The sequence below is a fragment of the Drosophila melanogaster genome, chromosome X (assembly GCF_000001215.4).
Source record: "Drosophila melanogaster chromosome X".
NCBI lineage: Eukaryota > Metazoa > Arthropoda > Insecta > Diptera > Drosophilidae > Drosophila > Drosophila melanogaster.
In genome coordinates, this window is record NC_004354.4 from 4,143,929 (window position 1) to 4,165,911 (window position 21,983).

General features: G+C 38.9%; 1 protein-coding gene across 7 annotated transcripts in view, besides 1 other annotated feature; it reads right to left on the bottom strand.

Annotated features, from left to right (window-relative positions):
• The window catches only part of Fas2 (Fasciclin 2), a 73,207-nt gene that overhangs the window by 11,042 nt on the left and 40,182 nt on the right, over positions 1 to 21,983 (bottom strand). For 6 of the 7 annotated variants that reach the window (NM_001272306.1, NM_080327.3, NM_001297925.1 and 3 more), the window contains exons 3-4: positions 10,657 to 10,828; positions 5,460 to 5,623 (exon numbers count right to left, since the gene is read on the bottom strand). In NM_001272306.1, coding sequence (NP_001259235.1) covers positions 5,460 to 5,623; positions 10,657 to 10,828 — 336 coding nt within the window. Of the gene's footprint in view, positions 1 to 5,459; positions 5,624 to 10,458; positions 10,504 to 10,656; positions 10,829 to 21,983 lie in introns of all 7 variants that reach the window. The other variant, NM_001272308.2, reaches the window with a different exon arrangement.
• Positions 14,019 to 20,996: a mobile genetic element.

Sequence of the window (21,983 nt, forward strand, 5' to 3'; positions counted from 1 at the left end):
AGTCCTAAAGTCCTTAAGATGGGCAACAAACAAATTCCTGAGCTAGGTGTGCGCAAATTGTTTGATTTCGCTTCGCATTCATTTGCACAGCACACAAACGTAGAACAAGAACAAAGAACAAGAGAGGCGAGGCTCGGAAAAATGCAAGCCAAGCAGGACACTATTTTTCTGGTCATGTTGACAATCCAAGCGAAGCTGTACGTGGCGAATACGTAATATAATTTTAAACAAACTGTCGGGCACATGAAAGCAATTCAAGCTTCAAGCGTAAAGTCCAAGGCATGTGCGCGGCATTTTCTCCCCTTTTCCCAAGGCTCCTCCAAGGGTACTAACGAGCTGGAAAGAAAAGGGCGGGGGGGCCGTTGGACGCCCTTGTCTGGTACTCTGCCAATAAATCTGCACTGGCGAGATGACTTGGAAATTGAAAAAGGGTAGCGAGCATCGGAAAAAGTGTAACGTGGCGGTGCATTGCAAAAGTGAAATTCCTAGATCAAATACTTGCAAACACTGTGCCAAGTGCCAAGTAATAAAAGCAACAAGAAGCTGATAAACGGGGTCGTCCCTCTCGGAAAAGCGGACTATTGAGCAGTAACTAGGTGTTGCGAAATCAAAGCCCAGACTACCAAATGAAAGCCAAGGCGTGAAGCGGAAGAGTACCTTAAATGTAGGAAATAGTCAAAGGGCCCGAGAGACCAGTCAAAGGAAATCCCGAAGGTAAACTACTGGAGCAGAAGCAGTGATTTTAGTTGGCAGCCTAAAAATTGATAAAGCACCATTGATACCCATAAGCTTTTTCACTAAATAAACAATTTATTACCCTGAATCGATAGCTTTGCATTTGAGATTTGCACTGGTCGACTTTTATTTATAGATCTACTTGCAAACAAAATTCCGTAAATATAACATATGACCATATGGATAATCCTCTGAAAATGCAACTCAGGGTATTTCAAATAACATGTTAATCAGAACATGAAATCTACCTGTCAGTTAAATTTCATTTCATATTTTATACTCGAAATCTGGCTTAGGTTTTGCTTCTATTCTTCGGGCGAGAAGAACCCGTTTGTCAACGGCATTCAGGTGGATGTGGATTCCACAGCCCACTTAAATATGCCATCATATTTTGCATTTGAAAAGGCAATCTTGGCCAAAAAGCTGTTAACCATCATTGGCAGCCTTTCAGTTCCAGCCTGTGTGTGTGTGTGTGTGTGCCTCAAATATTTACACTTTATTTATAAATCAGTGTAATAACAAGCCATCTATGTCTGTCGGCCGGCTGTCAAGCTTTCACATATCTATATGGTATATACATACATATATAGGATCGAAATCCATATATATACATATATATATTGGATGTCCGGCCAAAGGCAAAGCCAAAGCCAAAATAACGGAAAGTTGTGTTAAAAACATTTTCTATTTGCAGTTTTTATTGGCAGTGTCTGGCTATGGATGTCCTGTATCCTTCTTCGCCCTGCCAACCGAGTTCCTTCCCTGCTGCCTCCTTTTTTTTTTGCACCCACACAACATATAAAATAAATAAAAACTTGCTGCTCCTGTCATTTCTCTCCTTTCCCTAGGATTTTCCAGCATTTTTCCTACTTCGTCCCTGCCCCTGTCCATTTTATCCCCTTGCTCTTTTCTGTTTGGGCTGCATTGTCGTAGCGTGTGAGATTTTGTTGTTCAAACACTTTTCGCTAGCTGCGTTCGTTTCTGACGTCTGATGGGCAGCCGGCACACACACACACACATATATATATATATATATATATATATTTATATATATTTACCGATTTATATATATCCAGCCAAAAGGAGTGGGAAAAAAGATGAACTAGTTTACGATTTCATTATTAGTTTGAACAAGGACAAGCCTGAGTGCCCGAGTCCAGAAGTCCAGGCGTCTGGATCCGGAGCTTTCTTTGCAACGAACATGACTCACGACTTATTGAAAAAGTTGCTGCAACAACTTATTAAAAAAAGTATACAAAAAATAATGGATAAAGGCACCGAAGGTGGACCTCGGAGAGGGGAGCTGCAATTTGATTTGGGGCCTGTACCGGCAATAGGTTCAAATTACCGCTCACCAGGTCGAGAAGTCCGGTCCACAAAGTGATAATAAAATCGAACAGATTGCTGTACTTTCAGCGATTGAATGCAGCTTGTGCACACACACATGTATGTACATATGTTTGTATGTACATCATATGTGGTTGTGACTTTTTAGAAACATATTTTTAACACGTCACGTCTGCATTTTCATTTTAAATGCAAAAGCCCAATAGCAAAAGTTGTTTGTTACACCAATCTCAATTAATATAAATATTAATTTATCATTTTTGCCGGATCCTGTATAGTATGCTATAAATTCTTGTTTGTTTTTGTAACTGTGCGGCAGAAGGACGTGCACTTCCGTTGGAGAATATCTTTAAGTTACTTACAATGCAAAAAGCTGCATTCTTGCACACCGAAAAACAGGAACTAGCCAATTGGTCAGCCAGGGAAGATAAATCGAATCGAAGAATATTCATATGTTTGCCAAGTGCAAACTCTCTAATGCCTCCAATCAACATTATTAGTGGCAATTACATGGCTGACAATGCAAAGGATGTCGACCATTTGAGGCCGGCGGATTGAGTCTAAGTATTAAATTGAGATATGTATGTACGAGTACACAGGAATAAATATTGAATCAATGCATTGTCTCCATTCGTTGAGCTAATGCGCTTTAATTCCCCTAATTGCTAGCTGCAAATAACGAATTGCACAAGATAACTTAAAGTGCTCGAAAACGGAAGTAGATTCTATTCTGCTGGCATGCCACCACTGACTGTAACTGTAGTTTGCGTCTGTTGATGCTGTTGCTTTTCTGGCGGAAGTTTGTTTTGAGCATATGCATTTATTAAAAGCATAAATATTGAAATATTAAGCTGTGACTGGCACAAACAACGGTATGTAAATATGCCATTCCCATCCCCCCCTCCGGATTCCAACTCATGTGTGCCATGTTTTGTTACACTGAAAGTAAAGTCCAACTGCTTATCGGATTTACACGAATTATAGGTTCAAGGTCATACGGATTAAGTTACATACAAAAAAAAGGTGAATAGACTAATGAATTGTCTTAAGAAACAGGGATTATCCGATTTTCTGAATGCTTGATCACTTACTCTGACTATTTGCGTATGCTCTATTCGCGGTATAATATAAATATATACATATATATGTATTTTCCAGTGTAGCAAAAGTAAATCTTGCAATTTGCCTCCAGCTCTCTGGCTGTCTGTGTCGCAGTGTGTCTGCTTATTTGCTGAACTAAATGCAACTTGTGAGTTGTCAACACAATGCCAGTTACTTCTACAGAACCCCCCTCCGTATCCTGGCCACATCCTTGCCTAAAACCCTTAAGTTGCTCCTTGCTGGTGTTGATAACTAACTGCTGTTGGGCTTTGTATTTGAATGTTGGCAGGCTGGCCAACCTGGTTTCGAACTCATCCAAGGGAGCTGGGGCTCTTAAGACGGCTTAGCACAAACATTCCGACCGCAGAGTTGGAGAGCTCTTTAAGCTGCACCTCTGGCTTGGCATTTGTCAGCACTCGCGCTGACCAACACTGCCAACACTGTCCTGGCATTTAGTCAACACTGACTGTGTACAAATGCGAGACTGCAGCACTGGCCCATTGCAACACGCGTGTTTACCTGCCCCTCATTGTGAAGATGGGAAAACGAGACTCCATTCCGAGGCAGTCATTCCAAGTCAAACAGTTGGCCTTACATCGATCGAGAGTGGAGTGGAGTGCCAGCAATCGTATTGCTTCCATGCACTACAAGTACATACTACTACTCCTCTAGTCCGGGACTAGTCCGTGTGCCCATATCATCGGGCACAAATTGTTGCCCGGCAAAATATTTGATTTCATTTCAAACGCACCAAGCCTGGGCGGCCTCTCCATACGCTTTGCTCACTCACTATCGACTATCGCAATAAAGGGACGCAACTGCACGGTTAGAAAAAAAATGTCGGATGGCTTCGACTTGGGATCAAAGTATTTCAATACGGCTAAACAGTTGCATTTTGTAACAGCGCTGAGAGAACTGATGTTTGGCATCGGTTTTATCCTAATGCAATTACCTAATCCAGTTCATTTATTCCTTTTTTCGGTGTACTCCTGTCGTGCTCTTGCAACAGTCCAGAAATTCTCACATATCACAAGAACGAGTATTGTTGCCCCCCACTACTTCTTTACCTTGGCCAGTTACACCGTACCACCAAATGTGTTTGTGCATCCGGCGCAAGTAGATAGGAACAGTCAGAGTTGGGGGGGGTTCCAGTTGTTAGCGCCCAGTGGTTTTTGCTCCGTGTGTGCAATGAGTACGAACTTTAAATTGCTTAGAAAAATCAATCTCGTAAAAGTTTTGAGCTGCAGCGTCACTTATGTGCACTCGACTGCAGGAAGGTGGGTGAACAGGAGAAGGAGAAGGGTTCAGGAGCACGGGCTTGGGCAAAGGAGCATGGAAAGAGTTGCTAGAGAGTCAACGAGCCAGCAAAGTGTGTGTGTGTGTGTGTGTGCAGGTGAAAGAGGGTGTTGTGTGTGGCTGTGTGTTTTTTCTAGCTGCTTATTGAGGGACGTGTGCTGCTCTGTATTGTTGCTGTTTTACTTCTGATGTTTTTTTTTTTTTTTTTTTGGAGAGATGAAAGTGGGTGGCAGCACGGGGCAGTTCCTCAGCGATTGCTTTGTACTGAACGCATCCATTTTGTTTTAGATTCGCTTACAATGCTGCTCATGTAATGAAATCCCGGCAACTGTAATTTCTTACTGCCGTAACTCTGGGAACTCTGGCATTCTGGCATTCTGGCCGTCGGGCACTCTGGCACTCGAGCAATGTGCAGGGGACACAAATTGCTAACAAGATAAATGAATCATGCAGCAGAGGAATCACGTCGAGCTTTTCCGCTCTCAAATGGCGATTACTCACAGCATGCCGGACGACGAGGGGGAGTTCAGATGGTCCCTAATCGATGGCGACAACAAGTCAAGCATGCTCGGACATGTAATGACAAATTTCGTCCACCCGAACACAACTGTACTTGGGACGGAACAAAGCAAACAATACGACCTGGTCAGCCAGAGATTTGCTATTTCATTTGTGGCTCCAACGCATATTTGTCAAGATCGAATCGCATAAATACCACTCACTGATCTAATCGAATAAGACTGTTTGAATTTAATGGAGTACTCTTATTACATTACAATTCTGTAATTCTGTTTCGTTTTTGTAAAGCCATTTTAAAATGGGTTTATTTTTCCATATTACATAGATATGACGCCACACGCTTGCCTAAAGGTCAGGCTAAATAAATTAAACGAAAAACAAAATGGAAAAGGAAAACCACCGAAAACAATTTTCGGCCCTGCCCCGCTGGAGTGTTATTACATTCTGGAAGTGGGACTTACCGTAAGTTTTAATTGTGACGCCCTTCTCGAGGATCTCCGTATTTGCATAGGAGGCGGTGCAGTAGTACTTGCCGCCCATTTCCACCGACAGCGAGGTAATCATCAGGGCCAAACTTTCGCCGGGCAGCGTTTCCGTGTACATCGGCGGCTGGTTGCGTCCATTCCTTTGCGGCGGGAAAGCGCGGAAAATGCCGGAAAAGCGAGTGTGCGAGGTCGGAAGAGCGGGCAATGAAAGCGGGTTGAATGTATATTAGTAACGGAATAATATGCATTTCATTTGTACGATTACGAGTAATAGGAGTATGGGTGTCAGTAGTACACGGGTACTCGGTATAATTATTATTATTATTATTATTATTATTATTCATATTACGATGTTTTTATGCTTATGCTTATAACAATTGCCATTGCTGTTAGTAAATTCCCTGCTCCCCTGCTCATTTGCATGCCTCACCGAAATGTGTTACGCATTTTTCCCCATGGCAAATATACAAACATACATACATATGTATGTACATATATATAGCGCATTTTCTGCAAATTTGCCACACCAACTTGAATGGGAAATGTGAAAATTCTTTGGCTTCCACAGCAAGTGCGGTTCCTGCTTTTCAAAAGGGGAAGTGAAAACCCAGCTTTTTCTATGTTATTCGACCAAATCGAAGTTTAGATCTCTTTCGATTGCCCCAATTGCATGTAAATATTCGTTATTTTCTGTGCAATTGATTCATTTCGTGTGCACAGTTTTTGATTATAAAATATTCCATCGATCATAGCACATAACTTAAATCCCGCTAAAATAGTGAAAATATAAATGACCTAACTGCGCTGTGCGTGTTTAAGCGATATGCTATAATCAGACCTCGATTCGAATTCCATTTTCCCACCACCAGCATTCGCTTTTCTTTTGCATTGGTTGGTATGTAATGTAAGTGTGTGTGTGTGTGTGCAGTTTTCCGTGACTGCTCTCAGTTTGCTTGCTTTGAGTATTTGCGAATTAGCAGGAGTGAATCGCACAGGGCTAACAAATTACTTCGCTCCCCTTTCGACGATCCCCTCCCCCCGAAATGTGGGAGTTATTACCAAAAAAAAAAAAAAAAAAAACCTCCAACTATTTTCAAACTGCTGGCCATTGTGCGACTCACGTACTAATTAATTAAAAAAGTTTTCTTCGTGGCGCAGAAACTAAATATGCATAGAGGCGGTTATTATTATTGTTACGACTTTGCCAGCCAAAAAGTGAACGCAACAACTACAAAGACCAAGATACACAATGAGAAAAAAAAAGGATTGGACAAAGGCAAAAAGGATGAACAAGGGCGAAGATGCATTTTCCTTTTTCCCCCATTTTTCCGAGGGAAAATTGCAATATTTGGAAAAGCGGCAAAAGTCATTGAAGGCCTCTTACTCCTCTCTTTTTTTTTGTTTTTTTTTTCTTTTCGGCGTTGGATTTCAATTTTTGACAGTCGCTCGTCTTTTGTTTTTTGCATCTTTTGTTTTTACGACTGTAATTGGTTTTATATATTGCGCATTGCACACATGTGTGCGAGTGTTTGTTTGCATTTCCTTGTTTGTGTGAGCTCAGGCACAACCTGCGTTCGATTTGCGATTCGCAATTGTTTGCAAAAATGCAAAAACAGAGAAAATATTCGGAAAAGCAGAGAACGCTGCACGGTTTTTCGGTTGCCACACAGCTGTGTTCGCAAAAATAGCACCCAGTGCCTACTATGCAAATGCAAAAACGGTCTCCACTTTGTCAACCGCACTTTTCGCTTTATACACAAGTTCTAAAGACATTCTATTGAACAATTTTCATGTTATGTGGCCATCATTATAATGGATTTCAAAAGCAAAAAAAATCTATTTAAGCGGAAATCGCGAGCCACTTGTAATTTGAACCGACTTGTGCGCATGGAAAAGCCGTCACTGTCGAGCCCAAAATTATGCTAACCAAAGTTGTTGACGCAGAAAAAAATACGACGCCTCGCAGGAAAACCGCAGCAGTGGGTGGAAAATGGAAAATGTGCGGGGTTGGGCGGAGTGGAAATGGGCGACTCTGAAGACATTGTGCAAAAATTTCGCTGCATATTTGCGTTGGATTTTTAATATTGCGCCAAGCACCGAGAGCACATTGAAAAAACGATGAAAAAAGCATTGAAAGCGGAAAAATAGAAGGGAAATGGAAAAGAATAGGGATGAGCAAACCGTTACGCATACGTAAAAATCACATTTCATTTTGATTTTTTTTTTGTTTGTGTGTTGATTGTCTCTCGAGAGAGTTGGCGCCTTGGGGACCCGGGCCATATAGAAATTTCAACTTTTTATTGCATTTCTTTTTGGCGGGCCCTAGATGCGAATAAAGATGTCGCTGGCTTTCCTGTTGTTATTGCTATTTTCGCTGTTATTGAATACGCAATGCAGGTGGGTGGGTTTTCTTAGAAGTGCCCATGTTCTCCGTGTGCCCATTCATTTTCTAGGAAAATGTCCTGGCATTTGTAAACGAGATCATCGGAAAAGCGCCTTTCCACCCCATCCATAATCGTAATTACCAAACGAAACTGACTTTCCGTTGAGATGCACACAGATGCATCCTGTTGGCACCGGGCTTCCTGGAATTATGCCTGCAATCTCCTTGGAAGCACCCTTGCACTGCAAAGATGCTAACCAAAAATCAAAAAAATAGGCACAAAAAATGGCAAACCCGAAACGCCGCCAAAGGCCGTGCCCAAAAATGCGAGCCATGCTCGGCCGCAGAACTATGCCGAACTTAATCGTTTTAATTAACTTGGCCCCGAGTATAAACGGAACCATGGGTCCTACCATTTTCCACCGTTTTTCGACGCGCGCGGATGGCGGCAGGAGGCTTGTCGGTTGGTTTTTGGCAGCTTAATTACATTTCGCGCCTGCAAGTATGTACTGCATACTATGCGTAATGTGGGCGGGTGGGATGGACGTAGGCGTGTCCAACAAACTGGCCAGGAACAACAACATACTGGCCACAGAGTAGGAAAGAGGAGCCGCCAAACCAAACCAAAACAAACCAAACCAACACAATACAATCGCCAGTTGGCGAAGAGAAGGGGTCAGGTCAGGAAACTAAAGGAAAAGCGATGGAAAGCGAGGTGGGGGTTGTTCGCTAGTCCAGAGTTGCCACAGCATCGTTTGCAATGAAAAACTGCATTCACTTTTGCGTGAATGGAATTGAAAAGCCGGCTATCTAGCCAGAGTTGCCGCAATCATAATTAAAGCGGGCTTTGCCAAAGCAGAATTGATGAATGAAATGGCCTAGAGTAATAGAGGAATTGGGGGAAAAAAATCTATTTGTGCAGAAGAGCACAACAAAAATGTGCATAGAATTTAAGTTTTTACAATTGGTCATTTCTTAAAATCAATTGAACCAGCTGCTGGCCAAACTATGAAACCTTTTCGCAAGGGTATACAAAAACAAAAAAAATATATAGAATGCGCTGGAAAAAATCCCCCTTCAAAACTGAACCCAAGCCAAAACACAAATTTCCACTCGCCTAAGTTTGAAGAGGAAACGGGGCTAATTGGCACGCAATGGTGGGGCGTAAAATGTCCCGTCCGGCAAAAGCCCCTTGAACCCTTTCACGGGGTTAAACGGGGGTCAGGTGTGAAACGCTCTCGAGGGACCAAGAGTCCTTTTCTTGTATTTTCCGTGTTATGCTCTGGATTTCCCACTCTGGTCAGTCTGCAGGCAAATTAATTAACACGATTTCGCTTTTCACACGCACACACAGCCACTACTGCCACACACACACACCCAAAAAACTGGAAGTTGAGATTTCGATCTGAATATTTGACCTAAGAATTCCCATTCGAATTCGCCTTTCACATTCCCTTGCGCGTTTTTCTGCAGCATTTTCCCTTTATTGCAATTTCGTCCTTTTTTTTGTAGTCAAGCAAAGCATTTCACTTGATTTCGCAGAGAAGAACTTTTGTTTAATTTTATTTTGTGTGCGAAACGAAAACTTCCTTGGCTTTTCATTTACCTGCTCATAAAATATGCTTTTAATTTATCTTGCATTTTTATGAAACGACAAGCTGATGAATATGAATAGGGTTAAGCGAGAGCTTCAAAAAGTTTGACAAGTTAAAAATATGTAATTACTGGCAACAGCCTTTGGTTGTTCATGTTGGCCAAAAGTGTCAAGCTGGGAAAAATAATTTTTCCTGAAAATATGTTAACACTTTCGGTACAGTGACAATTATCATAGTGATAGAGAAGCCGAACCTAAACGTTTCTTTTAAATTCAAAATGAAGACTCAGTATGAAGAAATGTTAGTACAACAACTAATAGGGGGATATTGCATGAGGAAATGGGCGTGTGTGTATGTGTGTGTGAGTGCTATTGTGTCAATGTCGAATGGAAAATGGAAACGGGGAAAATGCTACTCTTAGTTTAGGCTCTCGAAAAAATGGGCCTGGGCAAAATGCAGCGAGGTGAGTTAACAACAATCAAGAACAAAACAAACAATTAATCATGCCAAAAACAACCACGGGAAGTGGGGGATGGGCGGAGGCAAAGCTAGAAGTCTAGAACTTTGGTGTTTCAGTCGCAGTCGATTTACCAGAAAATACAATAGCACAAGTGCCCGTCAAAATTACCAGCTACTTAACAATGTCTATGTGGCAGTCGGACTTTAAAAGTTTCGTGAGCAGTTATTGTCGAAGGTTTTTGCCAAATTTTGGTGCTTGAACTTTTGATGACAATGTCACAGGGTAAAAACACAAAGTATCTTTTTTGTGAAGTTTCCGATTAAAATGGCCTTTAAAGTATCGGTTAACTAGGGGGTTACTGTCTCCGTTTCCGTTGCAGTTGTCCAATTCTAATGCTTGTTGCAGTTGCATTTACTGATTACTGTTGCAGTTGCAGTTAAATTACTGGTTACTGTTGTATACTCTTGCAGTTGCTGTTACTGATTTACTGTTTTACTGTTTGGTTTTTTAATATATGCAGACGTTCGCGTCACTTACTCTTTCTTTCTATTGCCCTTGGAATCATACAGTGGATCGTAATTCCTACAATACGATATACGATACAGAAGTGAGTGTTGTGGTGTATATTCATTGGTATGTGTTGCGTGTTCGTGTGTTTTTGTGTTTTTTTTTTTTTTTGTCGAAAAAGTCACCAATAACCGAAGGTTAGAAAAATACCCTAGATGCAATACTTACGGCTTGGGCAGAATGGTGTTGTTCCGATTGTCCTTCCATTGCAGATCGGCGACCAGGGACGGCTCGGGAACTGTGGGCCGGCAGGTGAGGATCAGGGGCTTGCCCACTGGCTTGCGCTGGACTTCTTGTTTGGGATAAATCTCCAGGATGGGGGACTGCGCACGGGTCAGTTCTGAAAAGGATAATGCGAATAAAGTGGGTAATTATTAGCAGGGTTGCACTCAGAGAAAAGCATACGATAATTTCACTGAACATTTTATAATTATGTTAATTCTGTTCAATATTTTTTTTAGATATTTATGATGATTACAAGAAAAGCTATGATGGAAAAACTATCTGAATCTGAATTGGCATTTTTCTACTGATTGAGTGCTATGGTCACTCAGTCTTTGTTTTCATTTTATCTGCTCGCTTTTTCCATGTGACTCATTTGCACAGGCGAGTAAATTTTAAATTAATTTTAATTGCCTTTGCTGGTGGACGCTCACAAAGGGCGGCGCTTTTTTGGGGGGCGGGCTGTGGGGATGGTGTTGTGCCAGCTGGGGACCTTTGCAATGTTTGCCCCCACTCATTATGCACGAATATCGACGCGAGTGTGTGTGTGTGTGTGGGTTTCTCAATTAAATGAAATTATTCCAGCGAAATTCCAAGTGAAATAGAATCGACATTTTATAGAAATGTGATGGAAATTAGGCGAGCGCACTTGGCATTGGAGTTATTTCATCAAGAATTTAATAAAACTGCATGCAGCATTTTGCGCTGGAAAATTGTTAAATGAAAGTTTATGACTTTGAGAGTCGATATTTCAAATTAAATTTGAAAAAAAAAAAAAAACTAACTGTGTGTCGATGTAAGTGAAAATAATTAAGTGATGTAAAACTTGTCACCCAAACGGAAGCTCAATTAAAAATGTGCGCAGGCACTTATTGAAATTTATTGTGAGTTTATGCATAAAACTTTATTTAATATTGCCATTAAAGCGATTTAAATTATAGTTGTTATTATTTTCCTTCCATGAATGCTTATTGGTTGCTTTCATGTGAAGCCTGTTAACGATTTTAACGACAAAATGTCCGTTGATTGCGTTTTATGTGAAATACTGTAACAATTAAAAATCATCAATTTTCCTCTTTTCGAAAAGGTTGCCAAGTGGATGAGGGAGATATGGATGCGAACATTCAACGAACGGTTCACAGTTTGATATTGTTATTAAAAAATTTCAGTCGAGCTAAAAAAAAAAGAAGTGAAATATAACAGTTAACCCTTCTGCCCGGAACTTCACCCAAATGGGTAGTGCATCTGCTTTATACTCGACAAGTACTCCATATCCTTTACTTATATAAGCCAGTTACCCGTTTTCTGGGGCCAGCTGCTCTTTTTGCTGTTTGCTGTCCCTTGGAAACTTGCTCCATGGCGACTAAAAGTTGGCCATTGTTCATCTAGCTAATTACCGACAATTAAACGCTCATGAAACCCTTTGTTACGAGGTCGTGGACTGCTATATGGATGAAGGAGCTGCAGATCCTGCCAAGGAGTAACCAGACTATCCGAAAGGCAAGAAGTTCTTACATTTTCATTTTCGCCCTCGTGCCCATTACAATTAAAAGCCTTTCTGGCCATTTTCTTTGACATTTTATTGGACAGTCTCAGTTGACTTGGCAGGATGGCCAATTTCGGGTGGCAAGGATAACTGCTTAGCCCTTTGGCCAAGTTCAAGTTGTGCCCGCTGCCTAATAGCCAAGTGTCTGCACATTTGTTGGCCAACTTAATGTGTGTGGTCAAGATTAAAGTGGCCCGAAGGCACAAAAAAAAAAAAAGGAGAAAGGGAGGTTGTATTCAGTGGGGTTTGGGGGCTGTGTGCAACCCCCGCCCCCCACTGACAGTGGCAGCTGTGATCAGTCCTTTTCTTTTTTGTGTTTTTATTTTTTTCTTTTTTGTCAAGCCGCAAGTGGCACACACAGTCGAGTGCATAAATAATTTAATGTAAACGAATCCGCTCAGGGGCGTGGCTGCAAAAGGGGCGAAGGGGGGTAACAAGGAGGCATGCAACAGAGTGCATTAAACTGCCCCCCAGCTTCTGTTGTTTTTTTTTTGCTGCCCCAAACGTCCGTGTCTCCGCTTCCATCTGCAGCTCAGGCGAAATTAAATATGAGAAATTTATGCGACGTTGCCTTTTTGCATTGCAATTAATGCAAGGCAACAAAATGGCGCCACCAACTATCCCGGCAACAAAAACAAAGAAAAGCGCCGCAAAAAAAAAAAACACACACACACGCACACACAAATAAAAAGTGAATAATAATGAAAAGCTGAGGGCGAGTGGCAAACTCCCACCAACTTGGGCAATGAAACTATCAAATGCCCTTTTTTTTTTTTGCTCCCATCCAGGGGAAATACTCATTAAAAATAGAGTTACTCATTAAGCTAAAATTGCTATTCGTTCACGGGGAAAAAACATTGCAAATATTCATAGTTTCTTTCTTTCTAAGTGCATCGCGGATGCACTGTTAAAAATATATAGTATAGATTAAGTTTCAGTGTTTTTCCACTGTGCATGCTAATATTTGTTTATGTATATTTTTTATTTGTTGTAAATTGTGTTGTTTGAATAAACTGTTGTATTTTGTATTTTGTAAGGAGAAATGGAGTGTGTTGATAGCGATTAATGGATTTACTTGTTTATTGATGTTTTTATTTAACACCCATAAATGTGAGTATTCAGTTTGGCTTAATGCCAAGCGATAGCGCATTGATACTTCAAACATCCATTTATTCTCTTAATGCGTTTTTTAAACGTGTAAATCGGATTGTTGTCTATGGCGATTATTTAATGCCGGTATTTATTACATTTTAACAGCTTCATCAAAGTCCCCTTTAAGTTCGCCATTTTTTTTTTTTTTTAAGAGCCTTTGTGGAGCGCAGGGCATTTCCTTTGGGACTCGGGCTATGCTTAATTTATATTTATTTTATTTTAAATGCATGCTGCATAAATAAAGGCGGCAGGCTCACACATACGAATGCACATTATCTTTCTACCTCTTTGAGCCCCCGACTTTTCCCGCTTTCCACGATTTTCCCTGGTGAATGCGTGTTGCTTTTCCGGCGCCGCATAAATAAACAAGCGGTTAAGAATTATCGCGAGGCTCTGGGGGAAAGAGAGGGCCTGATGTGAGCCGGAAAGAGATAGGGTGGACGGTGTGGGCAGCTGTGTGGCAGCTCCTCCTGGACAATGCGCCCACTTCTCGAGCAATTAATTCATTTCGCCCGGCCAGAGAATATTGTTGAAAAACAATTAAAAATTGCACAATAAAATGGGCAAATTAACAAACACACACGCGAGCAGCCCACATACATATACATATAGTGACGTATTTGGGTGGTCCAAACCAGCCACTTCCATTATTTCAAAGAAATCAGTAATGCACTCTAGTAATTTTCCATAACGTATCCCAGCTGCGCAGCATTCGTTTATCTTTGGCAGCGCAGCCGTTCTTGTAAACATCCTAAAGCCTGACCTAAGCAGATTTGACTGCCCTCTTTCAACGCTACCTAATCTTAAGAACCCAAGAGCGAGGCTCTCCCGAAATACAAATATTGTTCAAATACTGAGGCTTCTCCTCAATCCAATTTGCATTTGATTTTTAGTCTTAAGCTGAGATCCAAAGAATAAAGTCGTGAAACTATTTCTCCTAAAAACTATTTTTTATTTCTTGGCGTTGTCCTTAGTCAACTGACGGGACATTAGTTCGACTCATAAATAAAACAACAATTTTACTGGCGCAGTCGGTAGGATACAAAAGTATCCGAAAAAAAAGAACCTTCGAGTGGAAAATAAGTTAAATTTTATAGTCCAGTGCTCGAAACATCTCCCAAAATAAATTCGTGAAAACTCTTCAACTTGGATTATAATTCCAATTCGGTTATCCAATAATAAGTGGAAGTGAAATACGAAACAAAAATATTAAGTCCAAAGGCAACTAAGTTTTAAAACCAACATATAAAAATAAAAAATTAAAACAATATAGAATTTTAATAATACAACACAAAAATTTACAAAACAAAAAAAACAAACAAGTGAAACTAGAAAGCTTAAAAATAATAATAACATTGAATCCGAAACAAAACAAAAAAATAAAACACAAAAGTTAAAAATTTTACAATAAAAATGTCACAACCAATTATTGCGCTGAGCGACATAAACCTTGCCGAAGCCCGTCGGCAGCTTAAAGACATTATGCCATTCAAGGGTGATCCAGAAACCCTTCACACCTTTATCAGCAGAGTGGATTACGTAATTTCGCTCTACCAAACAAATGATGTCCGACAACAGAGGATTCTACTGGGAGCCATCGAAAGGAACTTGGACGGACAAATTACACGATCTTTGGGACTTCCGAACATCGAAGATTGGCCTACCCTTAAAGCAAGACTCATCGCGGAATTTAAAATTCAAACACCAAATTACAAACTTCTGGAGAACTTCAGGGAGACACCATACAGAGGAAGCCTAAGAGCATTCTGCGAAGAAGCGGAGAGACGACGTCAATTACTAATTTCGAAACTACACCTGGAAGGTAACCAATCGGATTTTCTTATTTATATTCAGGGTATTAAAGAATCTATTAAGATACTGATAAGGAAACTACCAATACAATTATTCACTATTTTAGCCCATCACGATATTACAGACTTAAGATCCTTAATTACCATTGCACAAAATGAGGGAATTTATGAAGAACACATTAATTTTGAATTTTATGAAAAACCAGAATATCGTAATAAAAATTCAAATTCTAACCGGAATTCGAAAACACAAAAATTCAATACAAATGTTCAAACTCAAAATCGACCAAGTTACTCACAATATTCCCAACCCTTCCAACCTAATTTTAATCAATACATTCAACCATTTAGACCTAGCTATACACAGCAGATAACTAACAACCCACCCATGTGGCACGCACCTAATTATTTCAGACCCAACCAATACATAAACCCACAACCCATTATTCAAAAAAATCATTTCCAACAATATCCCAACAAAGCCCAATTTCCCCAAACAACGCATTTTAGAGGAAACACATACCCTCGACTACAACAACCCTCTACATATAAAAATACTAACTTCCCGATTACTAAACGACTAAGACCATCGGACAGTGAACAAACTAAAATGTCTATTGACGAAATTAGATTCCAAGACGCGCATGAATTCGAACAAGTCCAACCTAATTATTACGAGCAACAGTATTTTAACCAAAATCAATACAATCCGTATCAAAATCATAGCTTCATTAATGAAGGGCAACAACAAGTCCAATCTGTACAAATTAATAACAAACAAAACCAAAATAATTCTGAACTAAACGAAAATTTTCGGTTAACAGCCCCGGAAAATACGAATACATAAAAATAGTATACAAAGGGCGCTCATACAAATGCCTTCTAGACACAGGATCAACAATTAATATGATCAATGAAAATATATTTTGTCTTCCCATTCAAAATAGTAGATGTGAAGTTTTAACATCAAATGGCCCTATTACCTTGAACGACTTGATTATGTTACCCAGAAATAGTATTTTCAAAAAAACCGAACCATTTTATGTGCACAGATTTTCTAATAATTACGATATGCTAATTGGCAGAAAATTGTTGAAAAATGCTCAATCAGTTATTAATTACAAAAATGATACAGTTACCCTTTTTGATCAAACATACAAATTAATTACTTCAGAATCCGAAAGAAACCAAAATTTGTATATCCAAAGGACACCAGAATCAATTGCAAGCTCAGATCAGGAATCAATAAAAAAATTAGATTTTTCACAGTTTCGATTAGATCACCTAAATCAGGAGGAAACTTTTAAGTTAAAAGGCTTGTTAAATAAATTTAGAAATCTTGAATATAAGGAGGGAGAGAAATTAACATTTACAAATACAATTAAACACGTACTAAATACAACACATAACTCCCCAATTTATTCGAAACAATACCCACTTGCGCAAACACACGAAATCGAAGTAGAAAACCAAGTACAGGAAATGCTGAATCAGGGATTAATTAGGGAAAGTAATTCTCCATACAATAGTCCTACTTGGGTCGTACCAAAGAAACCGGATGCTTCTGGCGTAAATAAGTACAGAGTAGTAATTGATTATAGAAAGCTAAATGAAATAACCATACCTGACAGATATCCAATTCCAAATATGGACGAAATTCTTGGCAAACTGGGTAAATGCCAATATTTTACAACGATCGATCTGGCAAAGGGATTTCATCAAATAGAAATGGACGAAGAATCAATTTCTAAAACTGCATTCTCCACAAAAAGCGGTCATTACGAATACCTTCGAATGCCATTTGGCCTTAGGAATGCACCCGCTACTTTTCAAAGGTGCATGAATAATATCCTTCGACCGTTGCTTAACAAACACTGTTTGGTGTATCTGGATGATATTATAATTTTTTCAACATCCCTTACAGAACATTTAAATTCAATACAATTAGTTTTTACAAAGCTTGCAGATGCAAATTTAAAATTGCAACTAGACAAATGTGAGTTCTTAAAAAAGGAAGCTAACTTTCTTGGTCACATAGTTACCCCTGATGGTATTAAACCAAATCCTATTAAAGTTAAAGCCATAGTTTCATACCCAATTCCGACAAAAGTAAAAGAGATAAGAGCTTTCCTTGGATTAACAGGTTATTATCGCAAATTTATTCCAAATTACGCAGACATAGCAAAACCCATGACCAGCTACTTAAAAAAAGGAGCAAAGATAGATACACAAAAACTTGAGTACATAGAGGCATTCGAAAAACTTAAGGCTTTGATAATTCGTGACCCAATTTTACAATTACCTGATTTTGAAAAGAAATTTGTTTTAACCACAGATGCAAGTAACTTGGCCCTCGGGGCTGTCCTTTCTCAAAACGGTCATCCTATATCTTTTATTAGTAGAACACTTAACGATCACGAATTAAATTACAGTGCTATCGAAAAAGAATTACTTGCCATAGTTTGGGCCACAAAAACTTTTCGACATTATTTACTAGGACGACAATTTCTCATTGCCAGTGACCATCAACCTCTTAGATGGCTTCATAACTTAAAGGAACCGAATGCTAAGTTAGAAAGATGGAGAGTTAGATTAAGCGAATACCAATTTAAAATAGATTATATTAAAGGGAAAGAAAATTCAGTTGCCGATGCATTATCAAGAATTAAAATTGAAGAAAATCATCATAGTGAAGCTACTCAACATAGTGCAGAAGAGGACAATAGCAACCTTATTCATTTAACAGAAAAACCAATAAATTATTTCAAAAAACAAATAATCTTTATTAAATCCGATAAAAATAAAGTAGAGCATTCAAAAATATTCGGTAACTCCATTACCACAATTCAATATGATGTAATGACACTTGAAAAGGCCAAACAAATTTTACTCGATCACTTTATCCATAGAAACATTACCATTTATATTGAGAGCGATGTAGATTTTGAAATTATTCAAAGAGCACACATAGAAATTGTTAATACCACCTACACAAAAGTAATTCGCAGTCTTTTCCTATTAAAGAACGTTGGTTCATACGCCGAATTCAAAGAAATCATACTTCAATCACATGAAAAACTTTTACACCCTGGTATACAGAAAATGACAAAATTATTTAAAGAAAATCACTTCTTTCCAAATAGCCAACTATTAATTCAGAATATAATAAACGAATGCAACATATGCAATTTGGCCAAAACAGAACATAGAAACACCAAAATGCCTTTAAAAATCACACCCAACCCGGAACATTGCCGAGAAAAATTTGTAGTAGATATTTATTCATCTGAGGGAAAACATTACATCAGTTGCATTGATATTTATTCTAAATTCGCTACACTTGAGCAAATTAAAACTAAGGATTGGATAGAATGCAGAAACGCATTAATGCGCATTTTTAATCAACTAGGTAAACCCAAATTATTAAAGGCAGACAGAGACGGAGCTTTCTCCAGTTTAGCTTTAAAGCGATGGCTTGAAGAAGAAGAAGTCGAATTACAGCTCAATACAGCAAAAAACGGGGTAGCAGACGTCGAAAGATTACACAAAACAATAAATGAAAAAATTCGTATAATCAATTCATCTGATGATGAAGAAGTAAAATTAAGCAAGATAGAAACAATCCTCTACACATACAACCATAAAATTAAACATGACACTACTGGACAGACACCTGCTCAAATTTTCTTATACGCTGGGCATCCCATATTAGACACTCAAAAAATTAAAGAGAAGAAAATAGACAAAATAAATGAAGACAGACAGGAATTTAATATTGACACTAATTACAGAAAAGGTCCACTACAGAAAGGCAAATTAGAAAACCCATTTAAACCAACCAAAAATGTAGAACAGACAGACCCTGACCATTACAAAATCACTAATAGAAATAGAGTTACGCACTACTACAAAACACAATTCAAAAAACAAAAGAAAAATAATAAACTCTCAATTTCACAGGCACCTGGTACCCGATAACACTATTGTTTATACTGATCACAGCTGTTCATGGACAACAAATTCAAATTAATAATATTGACACCAACCACGGATATCTCCTTTTTCTGATAAGCCAGTACAGATACCATCCTCCTTTGAACATCACTCCTTAAAAATCAATTTAACTGAAATAGACATCGTGGTTGACTATTTTGAGCAAAGACTACGAACCGATTACCATGCACCCCAGATCAATTTTTTATACAATAAAATAAAAAGAGAACTAGCCGGAATAACCCTGAAACATAGAAACAAACGGGGTCTTATTAACATTGTGGGTTCAGGTTTTAAATACCTATTTGGAACACTAGATGAAAATGATCGAGTCGAAATACAGAAAAAACTTGAAATCAACGTCCATAACTCAGTAAAATTACATGAACTCAACGACGCCATACGATTGGTAAATGACGGAATGCAAAAATAACCACACCATCATTGACAGTCTTTTGTTCGAACTAATGCAGTTTACGGAATACATAGAAGATTTGGAAATGGCTATGCAGCTTTCCAGACTTGGACTGTTTAACCCCAAATTACTAAACTACGACAAACTTGAAAATGTGAACAGCCAAAACATTTTGAACATTAAAACATCCACTTGGATTAACTACAATGATAACCAAGTATTAATCATATCCCACATACCCATTTACCTTTCACTAATAAGCACAATTAAAATAATTCCTTACCCAGACTCCAACGGCTATCAGCTAGATTACACAGACACACAATCATATTTTGAAAAAGAAAATAAAGTTTATAATACCGAAAATAAAGAAGTAAAAAATGAATGTGTCACCAATATTATTAAACACTTAAATCCAATTTGTAATTTTAAGCCAGTACACACGAACGAAATAATAAAATACATAGAACCAAACACAATTGTAACCTGGAACTTAACCCAAACAATTCTTAACCAAAATTGCCAAAATTCAATTAATAAAATAAAAATAGAAGGAAACAAAATGATAAGAGTAACGCAATGCAAAATAGAAATCAATAATATAATTTTAAGTGAAAATCTGTTAGAACCAGAAATAGATTTGACACCACTATACACACCACTTAATATAACAAAAATAAAAATTGTAAAACACAACGACATTGTTGAGATGATTTCAGAGAACAATATTACACTTTACATACAAATGATCATTGTAATAATCGCACTAATTTTGTTGTACTCATATTTAAGATATGTATCATTTAAACCATTTATGATGCTGTATGCAAAACTTAAAATAAGAAAAAATCAAAATCAAAACACACCACAACAAACAGAAATAGAAGAAACTCCATTTCCCACACTATATCCATCAATCCCAGCCCAAGTATAGGCTTCTCTTTAAGGGAAGGGGAGTGACGTATTTGGGTGGTCCAAACCAGCCACTTCCATTATTTCAAAGAAATCAGTAATGCACTCTAGTAATTTTCCATAACGTATCCCAGCTGCGCAGCATTCGTTTATCTTTGGCAGCGCAGCCGTTCTTGTAAACATCCTAAAGCCTGACCTAAGCAGATTTGACTGCCCTCTTTCAACGCTACCTAATCTTAAGAACCCAAGAGCGAGGCTCTCCCGAAATACAAATATTGTTCAAATACTGAGGCTTCTCCTCAATCCAATTTGCATTTGATTTTTAGTCTTAAGCTGAGATCCAAAGAATAAAGTCGTGAAACTATTTCTCCTAAAAACTATTTTTTATTTCTTGGCGTTGTCCTTAGTCAACTGACGGGACATTAGTTCGACTCATAAATAAAACAACAATTTTACTATATATGTACTTACATACAAACGCGTACATATGTGCACATACATACGTATTTGTAATGGCTTTAAGTCTTGATTTCCTTTTTTATTACGCCACTTTTTGTAGCTGTATTTGTTGTTTTTTTTCTGTTATTGCTTTGGCCGCGCAAAAGTTAAAATTAATATTTGTTTGCTTGAAAGTTTCTGGCGCTTTTTCGGCCAGCAGAAAATGTTGATTTATGTAATCCCCCTTTCTACTACGAAAAGTTAGTTTTCTGAATTATGGCTGCAAAATAGTGGCCATCTCCGTCTCGCTTGCACGCAAATATTGTCCAGGCCCTTCGGTTACCAAACAACCCACTGCCACGCCCCCTCCCTACCTCCCCCCACCCTCTTTACCTTTTGGCCAGAGGCGTGCTCAAGTGGCGCCGACCTGAACCCGGCTCTAAAAATAGCATCTATTGGTTATCGAGAGCAGCCTAAATTTACACAAGCCACTCGAAAAAAAAATGCGAGATCAAAGGAATCTCGCGACGGGCTGTTTGCTTATGGCATCGTAGTTGGTTGCTGGAAAGGGAAAGAGGGGATGGGGTTGATATCCTTTTGGATAATTAACCCTGGTCCTCCTTGGTCCTTTAAAATACATTTGATATCACCTGAAAAGTCAGCTTTCATAATTTCCCAGTTAGTTTTTCGCCCCACAAGTGCGAAGTGAGAAAGTGGTAGTAGTAGTAGTATATGCGCGGCAGCATCGTACATTAGACGCCATTTTGGGCAATTCAAGGCCGAATTTATTTGCACAATAAACATTAAAGGGCGCCAGGAAGGCGGCAGCAGCCAGGAGACAGACCCTCTGGGGCGCCTCTTCGTTTTGGCCGCAAACATGTTTGGCATACTTGATGGCGTTTCCTTTAGGCATGCATGCGTGCCAGCAAACGATTGCAGACATCCTCGACATCCCCAGTGTGTTTTATTTGCACTCGTTATAATATTTCCACTTTATGTTTGCGCT